The sequence below is a fragment of the Coffea arabica genome, chromosome 9c (genome assembly GCF_036785885.1).
Source record: "Coffea arabica cultivar ET-39 chromosome 9c, Coffea Arabica ET-39 HiFi, whole genome shotgun sequence".
NCBI classification, from domain to species: Eukaryota; Viridiplantae; Streptophyta; class Magnoliopsida; order Gentianales; family Rubiaceae; genus Coffea; species Coffea arabica.
Window position 1 is genome coordinate 2,752,303 of NC_092326.1, and position 17,012 is coordinate 2,769,314.

Consider the following 17,012-nt stretch of genomic DNA (forward strand, 5'->3'; position numbering starts at 1 on the left):
TTCATACTAATGTTCTCCTTTTGGTTAAGTGTAAGTGTTAAAAAAGGTTTAACAAAATAAACAAGAAAAGGAAATTTGTATATAAAACCTACATAAAGATTGAGGTGTGAATTATTTTTCTTTAGAAAATATATTACTGTAAAAATTCTTGATTTAATGTTTAAAAGCTAAGGGTATCAATGTCTAATATATACATGGAGTGTGAATTTGATATGAATGGGTGTGGATTTAGCCCCTCCTAAAATTAAATCCTTTTGAATTGTAAAGAGTTTGAAATCATTGACCTCTAATTACTTTATTATGATAATCAAAATTCATAAAATGATAAAGGGCACAAGGTAGAGAAATCCAGCCAACCATGATATGAGAAAAAGAGTAATTGGAAGATGCTTATTTTAAAGAATAGGACATTTTCAAGTTACTTGCATGCTATCTAATTGTATCAATTAGCCCCTAGGATATTAATTGCATCATGCACATGAGTTTCAGGCTTTGTTTTCGCGTAAGAAACAAACAAAGGTTTCTAGGCATGGAAGTTGTTCTATTAAGCTATTAAGATGGTGCTATCACGTCTTAAAAGGAAAGTTTAAGGTTTTTCTTTTTTTTTTTCCATTAAAGCTATGGAAATTGCACCTTACTTTACACAATAAATCAGATTAAATATATTTTTGAAAACTTACTAAAACTAGCTGAATGTTTGGAAGTCCTTCTTGCACAAGAATTTGGTTAAAGTCAGCCCTACGAGTAAATATGGATAAGTTGAAGGGTACATAATTACTTCTTAAATGCAAAAAAGAAAAAATCTTTTAAATTCTCTAAAGTGATTTGGGACATACAATAATATTTGAAGTGAACGAGCATGTGCACAAGTGTTCCTCTCAACAGATGAAATAAACATTGTAATGATAATGATATCTGTTAAGGCATTTAATAATAGCACAACACTTAACCGCAAAGACGTAATAATTATAAATCCTGGACATATGAATGGGGATTTACACCTACTTTTATGGAAATGACATAATTTCCAATTGTATAAAATGACATAATTTCGATGTAAATAGGCACAATTTTGGTATAAACGTGAATTATAACTAGACTAGTATAAAACTAACTATTACACAAAAAATATATTAATTTACACAAAAATTGTGTCAGTTTACATATCAGGACAGAACAGAACAGGACAAAATCTCAATTGGAGAGACCCCTTATCCTACTTTTATCATCCATCTGCTGGAAATGCCCCTTTATGACCTTTTTGCCCTTGTGGGTGCTGTATGCTTGGTAGTCTTGGTAAAGGCATATTGATCATTTTAGCTGAGCTGGGCTGTCCTCATTGGCAAGAATGACGGCGTGGCTTTGCAAAAGCGTGAGGCCGATTTTGCGGGTTCAAATTTGACGGCGCGGCTTTGTTTTTTTTTTTTTTTTTTTTTTTCACTTTCTTTGGTTCAGCATGAGTGATTATTGTTCTGCCATCTTTTGTTTACCTGTTCAAGTAGATCTTTCATGATAGTATATAAGATAAATATTAATCAATACTGAAAATAGGATAAATTCCACTTTAGATCCTTACTATAAACACACTCTAACTTCAATCCTTAATCTCCAGTTTCGGACATTTTACCTCCTAAATTATGAAAACCATCAAACTTTAATCCTTAAACTTTTATTTTAAACACTTTAGCAATAAAGTATGAAACCCATCACATTTAGCGTTTAAACTTTGAGTATCACTTGCCTATCATTCTGTTAATTTTTACAATCTCTTAGGACGAATTTTATTCTTTAGGGGGTGATTAAAGTGTTCAAAATTGAAATTTATAAACTAAATTGGGATAAATTTCACACTTTAAAGGGCAAAGTGCCAAAAAGTAAAATTTGAGGACTAAAATGAAAGTGTGTCTATAGTTTAAGCGTCCAAGGTAGAACACAGCCATCAAATTCTAGGGCTATTAAGGATAGTGCTACTCAATATTCAAAATGTTCAATTTATAGCCCATACGTAACTGAGATTATGTCTGTAGCAGTCAATTTTGATTCTCCAAATTATTGTGCAATGAGTGATCATTGTAAATCGGCAAACATACTCTACAACTATGGCTACTCAAATAGGTCAGCAAACTGATAAACGATGAGATGGTCTGGATATATACAAAATTTTAGGGTAACCGACAAAATTATTCCTCGTCAAACTATAATCGCGTAACACACACTGACGGGCTTTTCATATACGTGCAAGTTAAACAAATAGAATTACATCCGTCCACTGCAAGTATACATGTCAACTAATAGTTTAGAATATATATTGGGTCGATCCCACAGGAAGAGTGAACAATTACCGGTATTACTAAAGTTTTTCTATTATTTAGACTATCAATGAATTATAACAAATTTAACCTACTGAAATTATACAAAATAACAAATAAAAACTCCTTAGTTGTGGTATCCCTAACTACTCATACAAGTGCTATATTTGGATCATTGAATACTACATCTAGGCTAGTTATGGTGTAATTTCCTTATGCATTTGAATCCTACTTTCGTAGTGAATCAATTATACTTATAATTAATACATAAATATTCTCATGGTTATGAAATTAGTTACAAGTTCATTTCTTCAGTGAAATTACATGAAATGAATCACTAAAAACCACATAGGTGCACCTCTACTTTCGTGAGTGTACTCCCTATGTTTAGCACTTCTTGAACTAGTGTTAAATCTTAATTTTCATTGCAGAAACAACATCTTAGATAATCACAATCAATGGTACCAGATTAATCATGATTTAAAGAGCCAAAGTGCTAAATAACTTGCTCAAATCATAACAATCAAATAACCAAATAATAAACACTAACAATTATAGAAAGTTCAACCAAACCCAAGACATAAACTTTAGAGACACATATTGAACACAAAATCCAGAACTTGCATATCAACTAAACTTAGAATCCAATACAAAACATAAAGAGTTGGAAAAGAGATAACCTTTGTCACATGAGCTTCAACTCCTTCTTCTTCATCTCCATTTTCATCATAATCTGGCTAATATACAAGAATGGAAGAGCTACACTATTCTAAACTAAACTATCCTACTACTCAGAAAGTGCAAGAGCTACATCTCTGCACTCCAAGTTTCTCCCGTATGTCTCTCTATTCTCCCTTCAATCTTTCAAGTTTTGGTTATATAAAGATGAAAGAAGTCAAGAAAATGAGGCCTATACCATCCTTTTACAGCTGCAAAGTAGTTCTCACATGTCTGGCATTGCATGTGACTTGTTGGAGGTGAAAATAAGTTTTCCGCGTAAAGAGCAGCCTTCTCTGACCACAATCCGGACAGAAATCCAGCCACAAATCCGGCCAAGTTTCGGCCGGTTTGCTACAGTGACATTTTGGTGCATTTTTGTTCAATTTCCAGCTTTGCTCTGATTTTGTATCAATTTCAACTGAACTTTTTTTTGATGATAAAAGCTGATTTAGCTCTTGACCAAAACATAAAATTTGTAGCCCTTTGAGTTAACTTTCCAATGCATCAAGAATCACCTCATTTAGATCTATGTAGTCTGAGAAATGACCGTAATACCCTTGACTGCTCACTGTCCTGTTTCAGCTTCGACTAATAAAAATTAGCTATTGTAATTCAGCTTTTTGACCTGGAAAACCTTCAAACTGGATTCAGATGTCTTCACCAAAGTTGTAGATCTATCTCTTATCTTCAAATTAGTTTAAGAATCATCTCAATCCGATCATTGTAGCTCACGTTATAGCCAAAATACAAAAATGTATCCAAACTGTCAAAATACACAAAATCCAAGTAAAAAGTGATAAAACCTCATTTAACCACTTAAAAGCATTTTTCACCAATTATAGCCAAAATGATTCATTTTCTTCCAATAATATACCCAAGGTGACTAAAAATAATATAAAAAGTCATACAATTATTACGTAAATTAGTCACTTATCAAACTCCCCCGCACTTAAATCATTGCTTGTCCTCAAGCAATCCATACATAATCAACTACAATGATTCAAGAGGTGAAATAATATATGCACTTTTGTCAAATTTAAGTCCTCATGACTTGGAAAATAATCATTATACAATTATTCAATTCATACTAAATACTCATAATATCAAGTAAAGGAAAGAAAATTATACCCTAATTTAACAAGTTAAACTTAATCTCTCACCCTAACTTAATTTCACAAATAAGCAAATCACATAGTCAATTTATAGTTTTCCTCCTCCTATAATCATTCTTTTTTTTTTTCAAAATTTTACAACTAAGAGGGATTTATTCACACTAATTTTACTTAAATAGTGAAAATGCCTTTTTACGCGAAAATCAATACTTTTAGGTGAAGATCCCTGGTTACTCAACATTTCACTTATTCAAGTTGCTATGCATACTTTTAATTCAAATACCTTTTAACGCGAATGTCGACATTTGTAGATGCCAACCCCCAGTTACTCGGTACGCGAATCATTGGAGTAGAACAATTTTTATTTACTTTCTTTTCTTTTTTCTTCTTTTTTTTCTCCCTTTTTTTTTTCTTTTTCAGAAATAAAGGACAATAAATAGATATTCCCTCTTATAAAATTATATAAAAATAATCAAAGGAGGAGTATAACCTTTATCGACTATATCAATCACTTACTTGCAAAATTAAATAAAAGAGAAGAAATCTCATTAAACATGTAAAATTTATAGACATAATTTTCCTCACTTTATCAAATATACTTTCTAAAATGTAAAAATCCTAATTTCATAATAACCATTTTCAAGTCAAATGAGGACTAAACCTTCCAAAATACACATAAAGTTTCAATAATTGGAAGAATTAGACACTTAAGGTTGGAATACTTTGGCCCTTTTTGAATGCAAAAATTTGAAGAATTTTTGGGCCATAACGAAATATTGGAAAAGATTTTAGAAATATTTTGACAGAGTTTCTCCTTATAAATGGACGAAACTCTCTGCCAACATACCCAAATTTAAGCAATTTATCCACATGGCAAATAATTTACACACAATTCCAACATTTCTAAGCATTTATATCCACAAAATATCATCACATAGCATTTAAAATGCAAATTCAAATATTTCCTCCCGCTCACTTAAACTTCACATTGTTCTCAATGTGAGAAATGGAAAATAAATAAAGAGTAAAGAAAATACTACTCATATGAACTTGCGCTATCCAAATCCATGGCCAAGTGATAAATTTCCAACCTTAAGAAGTCTGAAATCATTAGAACCACAACAGAGATGATCACTGGGATTAGTTCACACACAAGAAATAAGAAAAACTACTAAAAAGTAAAAAACACAAGCACTACGGAAAATAAAATAAAAGCCAGCGGCAATGTCAAGTGGTGACGAGCACTCCCTCAAGTAGTCGCTTGGTCAGGTGAAGAGGGTGGAGTCGGAGGATCTTCAATACCAAGCTTGGTCTCGATGCGACGAAGACGCTCGGAGTTCCGTTTGTTCTCTTGGCAACTTTTCTTCACTTCAGCCTCGACGCAAAGCAGCTTATCCACTATGTTCTTGAGAAACGACCGAGTGTCTTGAGCAGTGGCGGAGCTAGGAATTGCAATTAGGGGGGGCGAGTCTCTGTTATTTGGACAAAGTCCAAATAACTTTCAAACATTATTATTTGGGTCCTTAGGAGGGGGTAAAGTGAAATTTTTTATCAATATTTTGGGGGGGTAAAACAATATAAGAAAAATTTTTTTTACTTAGAAATTTTTTTATAACAATTGGAGGGGGGGCAAAGTGAAAATTTTTATCAATATTTGGGGGGAAAAAACAATATAAAAAAAAATTTTTTACTTAGAAATTTTTTTTTTAACAATTGGAGGGGGGGCGGTTGCCCCCCTGGCCCCCCCTTCCCTCCTTCCCTGGTCTTGATGTGAGGATGGACGACGTGAGGAAGATGGCTCAGTTGAGACCGGTGGGGTAGTTGTCTCAACCCCTTGAACTTCTTCAATTCATTCAATTTCAGTTTCCTCCTCGTGTCTAATGTCTCCTTGAGCACCTCCTTGAGTCGAAGGACCACCTATGTCTTTACTCTTCAAAATAAACCTGCAAAAATCCAGTGTAAAGACATCCTTCTTCTTGAGACCTGCAGGGATAGCATTAGAAAAATCCACTCCAACCCTTTGAAACTCAAAGGTCAAGAACCGAGGATATGAGAAAGCATGTTTGATGTCGTTACTGCGAACCACAACCCACATGTGGTTGGTGATAATACTTTCCAATGGAATGTCTTGGATGTTTCCTAAGCCATGATCCATTTTATCCAAGAAATAGATATCACTTGTGCACGCTTCATTGGTTCCACTTGTCCTCGGAATAATGTTGGAGGCAAATAGGAAAATTAGAAGATGTTGCGTTTCCAAAAATGATGAAGTCAATACTGAATATCGCCCGGTCTTCCGAGTAGCCTTGTACTCAACCCCCACACGTACAAGTGCCTCTAGCATGCTCTAAGAGTCCAAATCACTGGGTTTGAAAGCTTTCTTTAGATCTACCTTATATCCCACATCCGAAACATGAAGATAGCGCTCCAAATCAGCTCTATGGACTCGAACTTTTCTCCCTCGCACTGTACTGGTAATCACTTCCGTGTCGTAGTGAAAAACCTTCTTGTTCTCAACATTTGCATAAAATTCTCGGACAAGCTCCTCATAATAGAAGTTTGGGATGTTAAAGAAGTTTTCCCATCCCAATTTGGCAAAGGAAGCCTTGAGATGGTAGACCGTCTCAATATCCGGAGTGACATCTTTCTCCACCAATACCTTAGCTCCCCTTCTAGCATTATACCAAGCTTCATTTTCGGCGGAGGTGAAGCACGACTTATCATATGGGACTTGCTCTTCTTGTTCCCCTTGTGCCTCTTGTTCCTCTTGTTGTTGAGTCTCCTCTTTGGATGATGGCTCGTCCTCAAGTACAAGACGTCTACTTGCTTTTCTTTTCATGCGTGGTGGTCTAGACGTCGAAGCTTCTTCTCTCCTATTGGGAGGAGGAGATTTCACCGCACCTTTCTTAGTGCGAGCCATTGTACCTAATTAAAATTATTAAATATTAACTTCATTTAATAGGTACATTGCTAGGTAAAGATAATGAAAAATTGTTTACTTTTACCCTTTTAAATGGACAATCCTATCAACTTACTCACATAATAATTAGCAATTAACACCATAAGTAAAAATCACAATTGATTATCAACAACAAATGCTCCTTTTATTATTATTATTATTTTCAATTGAAACATTTAAGCATATAAAGCCTATTAGAGGAAGCAATTAAACAAATGCACAACTTACTCCCAAATGACCTAAATAAGCATAATTAAGTGTTAATAATACTTAAACATGAATTTTAAACTTAAAAAGGTCATTAATTCTCTTTCTCACCAAAATTCTAGAATAAACATGCCAAAATTCAAAGGATAAGCCAATTAAGCCTAAATTTAGCATGTAAATATCCTAGAGCAATCCATTAAGCTTATACAATTTTCTTCAATCCAATTAGCTCAAGAATTTAGCTAATAATTATCAAATTAAATTAATCCTCAAAATTAGCTAAAAATTGCTAAATTCACCAAATAATTACAAACCCATGAGTTAAACATCACCAATAATCATCAATAAGCTCAATAAGCACAATGTAAAGCACCAAACTTCACAAAATGAAAAAAAAATTGAAATTGCCCAAAAATTAGAAAAAAGTGATAAATGGCAAAATTCAAATGACAACATTTGGTGAAGATTTGTTACCTCAAACTTGTTTGTTGATGATTATGGATGCAAATGGTGAAGAAACCCCCAAAAATTTCACTCCAATTCGGCCTCAAATGAAGAGTTCAAAAATGTGAAACCCTTGTTCTTGAGTTGCTCATATCCGAATTAAAACTTGTTTTTGAAAGAATTTAAACTATGGAATCAACTCTTAAGAGAAAGGGGAGTATTTTGGTGTATTTAGTTTGGAGATTGGATGTTGAAAAGATGGATTTTAGGAGTAGTGTGTGTGAAGGTTGAAGAAGGAAGTAAGGAAGACAATGAGGAATCCGTGCGCAGATTCCTCTTTGTTTGCAATACTAGCCAGAATCCGGCCAGTTTCCAGCCGGATTGTCGGGCGGGTTCTGGCCGGATTTTCGGCCGGATTTTGGCCAGTGAGCTAGAAACTTTCATTTTTAACTCCTCTGTGTATCCGGCCATTTTGTGGCCCGGATTTTAGGCCGGATTGCTGTAGTAATTTTTGATTTCTACAGTTTTTCCTTCCGTTTTCCATTCAACCAAGTTTTTAACTCTCCATGTTTTCCACTTATTTCATTTTCTTCAAGAAAAATTGCACTTTAAAGGTGAAAAATGCTCTTTTTCAACCAATTGCCTTTCGAGAGATGAAATCATGCATTAATATAACCTTAGCATAAAGCACTTTAAATGCATGAATTAGATCAAATGAACAAGAAAACTCCCTTTTTGCTTCCTTATAAGCTCTTTTGCACTTGAAACAAATTGCATAAACCATTGCCATTGCCACTTATAAAACACACAAAAACACTAATTAAACACTTAAACTTACTAAAAACAAGAAATCGTTAGGTTGCCTCCCAACTAGCGCTTCTTTATAGTCATTAACTTGACTATATCACCTCATTTTTCAAAGAGGCTTAGTTAACGAATAATCCACCATTTTTGGACGTGGTGGATCATTAAATGGTGACTTTATAGCAAAAGCCACATGATCTAATGATGTGAGAAATGGAAGTGACTTACCTAACTCAAGTGAATCGTAGATATTACCTTGAACATACACCATTTGAGCACTCACCAAAGGAACATCTACGTAGCTTTCTTGGACTATAATACCTTTAGAACCTACAATTAACACGTTCCTCAAGAGGGGTGAAAAATGAGTCGTTAAGGCTCACCTCTTGCGGTTCAATGTTAGCTCCAAGGGTACTATCCTGTGAAATGGACATTTCCTCATTGAAAGATAAGTTAGATTCATCATTTTGATCAAAATTTATTCCATTGTCACATACAACATTTCCACCATTCATAATAGGGCCATTTTGCATATCATTAGAGGAAATAACTTCACACAATGCATATAATTGGTCATGTATTCTACTAAAGTGAGAAACTAATTCATCTATTCTTTCCTCAATCCTATCAAAACGGTCGGAAGTTGCATTTGCTAGCTTTTCTATTGCTAAATCAAATTGATTAGAAAAATTTTCTACAGCTAGCTCCCAAGATGCATTAGAATCATTAGATAATGGTTCACTTTCTAACTCCCAAGGTCGAGGTGCATTAGCTAACTTCTCTATTGCCAACTCCCAAGATGGTTTTGATTCATATTGGACACTTTCAGGTTGGTAATCATAAAAATATGAATAATCACTATAAGTACATTGATTATTCCAACCATAAGCAGGAGAATTACTCCAATTAATACTATATCGATCAAAACAGGGATTATAATATTCTAATTCATCATAATAATCCACATTTTGTACTTGCATACATGTATTAGTAGCATGATAACCTGCACACAAGTCACTAATCACATGATAAGAATTAAAAGCATTAACATTCCTCCCTTGCTCAATTTCATGCATAATTGTGTCCATTTGAAATTGTTGCATCATAACATCAAATTTAGCCTTTAAGCACCTTAAACCATCTTCAAAAGACATACATTCACTAAATTCTTGGTTACCTCTTTTGAAGGAGTTTTGCACTTGGTAACCATCCATTGCCAATCTTCCACTTCTCAAGCATTGTCCTCCAAATTGACTTACCCTCCTCATCACCTAAAATTACTTTTAAACAACTTAAGAGTAAAATTAGTAAGAAGAATAGGTGATAAAACACATACACATATAAAACACTAAAATAACAGAAAATAACATTTATAGTATAACTAATAATATGTCTAAACTAATAAAGTTACTCTTCACACCGATATTGCCAAATCTTCCCCGACAACGGCACCAAAAACTTGACGGGCTTTTTATATACGTGCAAGTTAAAAAAACCGAATTATACCCGTTCACTTCAAGTATACAGGTCAACTAGTAGTTTAGGATATATATTGGGTCGATCCCACAGGGAAGAGTGAATAATTACCGGTATTACTAAATCTTCTCTATTATTTAGACTACCAATGAATTATAACAAATTTAACCTACTGAAATTATACAAAATAACAAATAAAAACTCCTTAGGTTGTGGTATCCCTAACTACTCATGCATTGAATACTACATCTATGCTAGTTATGGTGTAATTTCCTTATGCATGTAAATCCTACTTTCGTAGTGAATCAATTATACATATAACTAATGCATACCTATTCTCATGGTTATGAAATTAGTTACAAGTTCATTTCTGCAGTGAAATTACATGAAATGAATCACTAAAAACCACATAGGTGCACCTCTACTTTCGTGAGTGTACTCCCTATGTTTAGCACTTCTTGAACTAGTGTTAAATCTTAATTTTCATTGCAGAAACAACGTCTTAGATAATCACAATCAATGGTACCAGATTAATCATGATTTAAAGAGCCAAAGTGCTAAATAACTTGCTCAAATCATAACAATCAAATAACCAAATAATAAACACTAACAATTATAGAAAGTTCAACCAAACCCAAGACATAAACTTTAGAGACACATATTGAACACAAAATCCAGAACTTGCATATCAACTAAACTTAGAATCCAATACAAAACATAAAGAGTTGGAAAAGAGATAACCCTTGTCACATGAGCTTCAACTCCTTCTTCTTCATCTCCATTTTCATCATAATCTAGCTAATATACAATAATGGAAGAGCTACACTATTCTAAACTAAACTATCCTACTACTCAGAAAGTGCAAGAGCTACATCTCTGCACTCCAAGTTTCTCCCGTATGTCTCTCTATTCTCCCTTCAATCTTTCAAGTTTTGGTTATATAAAGATGAAAGAAGTCAAGAAAATGAGGCCTACACCACCCTTGTACAGCTGCAAAGTAGTTCTCACATGTCTGGCATTGCATGTGACTTGTTGGAGGTGAAAATAAGTTTTTCATGTAAAGAGAAGCCTTTTCTAACCACAATCTGGCCACAAATCCAGCCACAAATCCGGCCAAGTTCCGGCCGGTTTGCTACAGTGACATTTTGGTGCATTTTTGTTCAATTTCCAGCTCTGCTCCGATTTTGTGTCAGCTTCAACTGAACTTTTCTTGATGATAAAAGCTGATTTAGCTATTGACCAAAACATAAAACTTGTAGCCCTTTGAGTTAAATTTCCAATGCATCAAGAATCACCTCATTTAGATCTGTGTAGGCAGAGAAATGACCGAAATACCCTTGACTGCTCACTGCCCTGTTTCAGCTTCGACCAATAGAAATTAGCTACTGTAATTCGGCTTTTTGACCTGGAAAACCTTCAAACTGGATTCAGATGTCTTCACCAAAGTTGTAGATCTATCTCTTATCTTCAAATTGATTTAAGAATCATATCAATCTGATTATTGTAACTCAAGTTATAGCCAAAATACGAAAATGTGGCAAAACTGTCAAAATACACAAAATCTAAGTAAAAAGTGATAAAAACCTCATTTAACCACTTAAAAGCATTTTTCACCAATTATAGCCAAAATGATTCTTTTTCTTCCAATAATATACCCAAAGTGACTAAAAATAATATAAAAAGTCATACAATTATTACGTAAATTAGTCACTTATCACACACACGCACACACACACACATATACACACACACACACATGAATATGTAAATATTTGTATGCATGGATACATGCATAACTAATAAGTTAGAAGTAAACTTTGAATATATATGTACACATGAACATGCAAGCAATTATAAAACGAATAATGATAACCACTTCGACATGTGATTTCTGATGTAAACTAAGCTAAACATTTATTCTATAAAACAGGAGGAAAAAAAATTGAGTTCAAATATCTGCAACTTACTTATAATGTCAACATCAAATTCACAGAATTGGAACATATCTAAAGTTTATAGATACTTCCACGTCTGAGTTTCGATGTTCATTTTGTATGCTACCACTATAGAAATTATGCTTTCATGAGTTTATAGTATGATTTTTGAAATATAATAATCATGCATAGCATGTTACTAACGGTTGTAATCCAATTAGATTGTTAAGTTTTTTTTGACGCAGATCTAAACGAGAAAAGGACAATTTTATAGACTCAAAAATCCATTAACAATAGAAGAACAAAAGCTAAAAATTGAAAAAAAAAATATTTGGAAGCTAACTTGTAAAAATTAAGAAAAAACATATGTATGTTATGCAGTCAGGGTTTTCGAACCAGTTTTATAGCATAAATGATAAAAGTGGTTCGGAAATGGTTCCTAATTTTTCTGATCCTTTATGGCATGTTATGCATGTTTTCATTTAGTACCTTGATGGATGGACCCCTATCTATAATGATCCCAAATTTCAAAACACCATTTGGCTCTCTTCTCTCAGAATTTTGTGGCCAAGAATAGATAAATGTTTCCTTGAGCCAATCAAGGCTATCCTTGTTTTTTTCTGGCTAGTGTCTCAACCCTACCTTTCTTCTCTCGTTATGACTTTTCCTGCCAATTAGTGTTAAAGTTGGCAATTTCCTTAGGACTTAAATTTGGCAATTTGTTTATGACTTTTCCTGCCAATGTTAAATTTTTCAACTATATAAGAACAGACACTGGCAAGAATCTTACACCATATTCTCGTTGATAACAAACACCTCTCTTTCAATAGCAAACCATGCAGGAAAACACAACAGCTTCTCCGACTCCAAAACAAACACAAAAATCTAGCAAAGCAAATGAAAAGGGTTTTTCCCTCTTCACCCTTTTCAAGTTTGCTGATGGAGTTGACATATTCTTGATGGTTTTTGGGTCAATCTACGCCATTGCAAATGGACTAGCACAACCTGTTATGGCACTCCTATTCGGTGGTGTTGTTGACACTTTTAGCACTGCAGATTACCAGCATATGCCTCAAGATATATTGCGGGTAATTTAGATGCTTTCAATTAGTTTTTTTTTTTGACAAATTTGGATTTCGGATATTTTATTTGCATGTAACTGGCGGCCTGATTAAATCAATGTTACGAAATATGGGGAAAAAAACGTTTTCTTAACAAGTTATCTTGTGCTTTAATTCTTGCTTATTCCTTAATTTGTACGTTCAGTCTATTTAAAATGATAAAAGAGTGTTAACTTTTATTTCTTGAGCTGCTTTTTAGTACTACACTTAAACATTTCAAAACTTTATATATAGTCAAAACATGATGACCAATGTTTTGAACTACATTTTTATTAGTCATGCTATTTTTAGAAAACATAATAAGCAAAGTGGCCATATATAATTCATGAAGTAATCCTTTTAGCATTGATGGTGTAAAGATTAGTTTACACTAACAGGTTTGAACACGCAACACATATGGAAAAAAGAGAATTCTACATTTAAATGGAGGTCATCTATCACATATCCAAACCTAAACTCTGACAATGGAATAAGTACTATATGTAAGATTAATCCTTCACGTATTTTAGATATGCCAAAGTACCGTTTCTGTTTTTGTTTTTATTAAGGACCACATCTCTATCTGTATTACTTGAAGTTTTTGTATCAATCATGGAAGAGAAAATATTCGTTCATTATCTCTCCAATCTAACGTTATTTTGAATCAAGGCCTCACAAGTTGGGTTCTATCTAGTTCAATGTGGCTGATATAATTCTTATAAATTTTGGTATAAATTCATACAACTTAGATATAAAATTGAATTTGTTAACTAGTACAACTAAGTTCACCGTTAAACCAAAACTCTGAGAATTGCTCGAACCAATTTGAACTACACAGACTATAACTTGTAAGGCTCTTCATCCCATCCTCCCGCCCTTCCCGAAGCCATGTGCAAGATTATCCACAAGTACATCTTAAGGGAAGATTAATTCATTGCCTTCTTCAACGTTTTCTATTTATTTTTGTTCTCTTATTGCTACATGAAAGTTGAATTTCATTAGGGAAAAAATAGTCCGAATCTCCTGCTGGAATGATTTGAAAGATTCATAACTTAAAATAATGATATTTGCTAACAAAAAAACATCTGAGTAAGAAAAGAAACAAAATCTTTGTCTAAAGAAATGCGTCGAGAAAGATAGTAGCCCCTTCGCAGCCTCTAGATTTGCTCAAGGACATTAGTCCAGTCACAAGTTGAATTATTATGTCTCTATCACGACCCAAAAACTCGTGTAAGTTGACCAAAAACTATACACGAAAATTGTGTGCACAAGTAATCTTTAGTTTTTAGTTAGTTTTAATTGATGAAGCATGCTATTGAGCTTCCTTTTTCACTTCTCTTTCCCCTCTTATGAAAATCAAGTTTAAAAAATTCAGCAAACCCACAAAGAGGCAAAAGGGAATACTTCATTATTTACTCAATAAGGCTTATATATATATATATATCAAAGCCTTATTGAGTGATAGTGAAGTTATTCCCTTTTGCCTCTTTGTTGTTTTATTGAATTTTTTTATTTCTGTGGGTTTATATATATAATTTTTAATTACAACAAAAATATTCATTGATTTTAATTATATTATTACTTCATTTTATACACTATCTATATTTAAGTCCCCTTATATATTCTCTTTTCTAAATTTACTGGGTTTTGAAGTTCATATCGTTGTTAAATTTAAAAATGAAAATCATTCTCTCTATTTGAATTTAAAAACTTTAAAAAATTTATTCTTGAAATAATTTCCATAATGAACTTTAAGTATATCCGAAATTCTTGTAAATGATAACAATCATAAATTTTTAATTGTTTGAGGATCAATATAGATTAAAAAAAATGTGTTAAATTTTGGCGAAGGCAAATAATAATTAATTTTTGGAATCTTTGAATTTTCTAAACCTTAAAACTAATTTTGTCAAAGTAACGTGCGGGCATTTGCATCCACTTGGATGCACGTAGCTGTGCTCATGATTAGGACTACATCACATCAAGCTCACAGCCAAACTAATAACAGCAAAACCTATGTAACCAACCATACATATTAAGACACATGGAACACTATCTAAACAAAACAAACAAATACTAAAGCTTCAATTATTATTTTTCTAACATTCACCAAGTAAACCGAATAGGTCAAGATACAAGTGTTTATCCAAGGTTCTAGTCACGATACATGCATTTAATGAAGTTTACATCTTTGGCATTTGCAGGTATCTATCAAGCTACTATACTTGGCTGCTGGAGCAGGGATTGCTGCACAAATGCGTAGGTGTCACTATAGTTTTCAGTTCTGTTATTAACTAATAAGTTTGCATGATGGGAATGCAATACATAGAACTAGAAGCTAAGGATTTGGATGGTTTGATCTCGCTAATCCTAATCAATTGTATTGGTTAGACAGTTGTTAATCAAAGCCTACCCTTTTTAACCGAGAGATCAAGTTGATTTTAGAGAAGATGGTTCGACCCGATAGGAAGGATTGGAGTATGAGACTTGAAGATGCTTTATGGGCATATAGAACGGCGTATAAGATGCCAATCGACATGCCTCCTTATCGTTTGGTATTTGGAAAGCCATGTCACCTCCCCGTCGAGTTCGAACATAGAGCATTTTGGGCGGTTAGGCAATGCAATATGGACATCGAAGAGGGCAGAATTCAAAGGAAATTACAGTTACAAGAATTGGAGGAGATTCGAAATGAAACCTACGAGAATGCTGTGATTTATAAGTAGAAAAATAAGATATTTCATGACCAGCAGGTCTCTAGGAAGACGTTTGAATAAGGGCAAAAAGTTCTACTGTACCACTCGAAATTGAAGTTATTTCCAGGTAAGTTACATTCTCGTTGAATCGGTCCCTTCGTTGTAACTAATGTCTTTGATTATGGTGCAGTGGAGATCCAGAGTTTAAGGACGGAGAAGAAATTTGTGATGAATGGTCATCGTCTCAAGCCATATTATGATGGGGCTCCAGTTGAACGGGTGGAGACGATGCATTTGAGGACCCAATTTGCTTGGTTTAAGCAAATTATGGGTTATGTCTAACCAAAGACACTAAAGAAAGGCGCTCTTTTGGGAAGCAACCCGAATATTGGTTTTATTGTTTTTAGTTATTTATTTCTTTCGTTTTGTCGTTTCCCCGTTGGGTAGTATCAATGTTAATATTTCCTCCACTGTGACCAGGAAGTGAAATCTTGGTGTGCCCACGCGATGTTTGTATCTCCTGAGATCAATGGATGTTTTGTAATCTTGGCGTGCCCACGCGGTGTTCGACGACCCAAAACATGAACTCAAAAAAAATTTGTTTTTTATTATTTATTATTATTATTATTATTACTCTCATTAAAAGAAAAAGAAAAGATTATTTTCTTTTTAAACCTTAAAAAATTTTTTTTAAATTTTGTAATAAAAAGAAAAAAAATTTTTAAAAAGACAAATTTCAAATTTGGACAATTTATGTTAGAATAATTTTTGAAAAAAAAAATACACGAAGAAGAAAAAAAAATCTATTTTATTTTTTACTTTTCTCTTTTTTTCTTTTTCTTCTTTTCTTCTTTCTTTCCTTGTTTACTTTCTTTTTCTTTCTTCCCTTTCCTTTTCTTTTTCTTCTCCGCCGCTCCCCTGCTTTTCCCTTTTTCCTTCTTTTCCTTCGTTCGTCCGCCGCCGCTGCCCACGCTCCTCATCTCCTTCTCGCGCGCAGCCAGCGCGCTTCCAGCTCACCCACGCAGCTCCTCCTCCTCTTCACGGCCATCAACTCTCCACCAACGCCGTTGCCCACCCCAGCTTTCCTCTCTCCCTCGCGCGCCACCAGGAGCTGCCGCGAGCCCGCGTGCCCTCCGTACCTCTGCCGCGCCTCTCTCTAGCGTTCATCTCTCTCCCTCCAAGCTCCAGCTCGCGCGGCTGTTGCTAGCTCCGCCTCGCCACTGCTGCCCGCTGCGCGCCCAAGGCGGGCGC

General features: G+C 34.1%; 1 protein-coding gene across 2 annotated transcripts; it reads left to right on the top strand.

Moving 5' to 3' along the window:
- The first annotated feature begins 12,715 nt into the window (after positions 1-12,715).
- LOC113709129 (ABC transporter B family member 9-like) lies at positions 12,716-16,317 on the top strand. Of its 2 annotated transcripts, none has more exons than XM_072065295.1 (3): positions 12,716-13,053; positions 15,270-15,324; positions 15,457-16,317. In XM_072065295.1, the coding sequence occupies exons 1-3, from the start codon at positions 12,802-12,804 to the stop codon at positions 15,465-15,467; spliced, it is 318 nt and encodes a 105-aa protein (XP_071921396.1). In that variant the 5' UTR covers positions 12,716-12,801; the 3' UTR covers positions 15,468-16,317. The 2 variants fall into 2 exon arrangements, with proteins under 2 accessions (XP_071921396.1, XP_027087687.1); XM_027231886.2 differs by having other exon boundaries at positions 12,719-13,053; positions 15,461-16,317.
- The last annotated feature ends 695 nt before the right edge of the window (positions 16,318-17,012 follow it).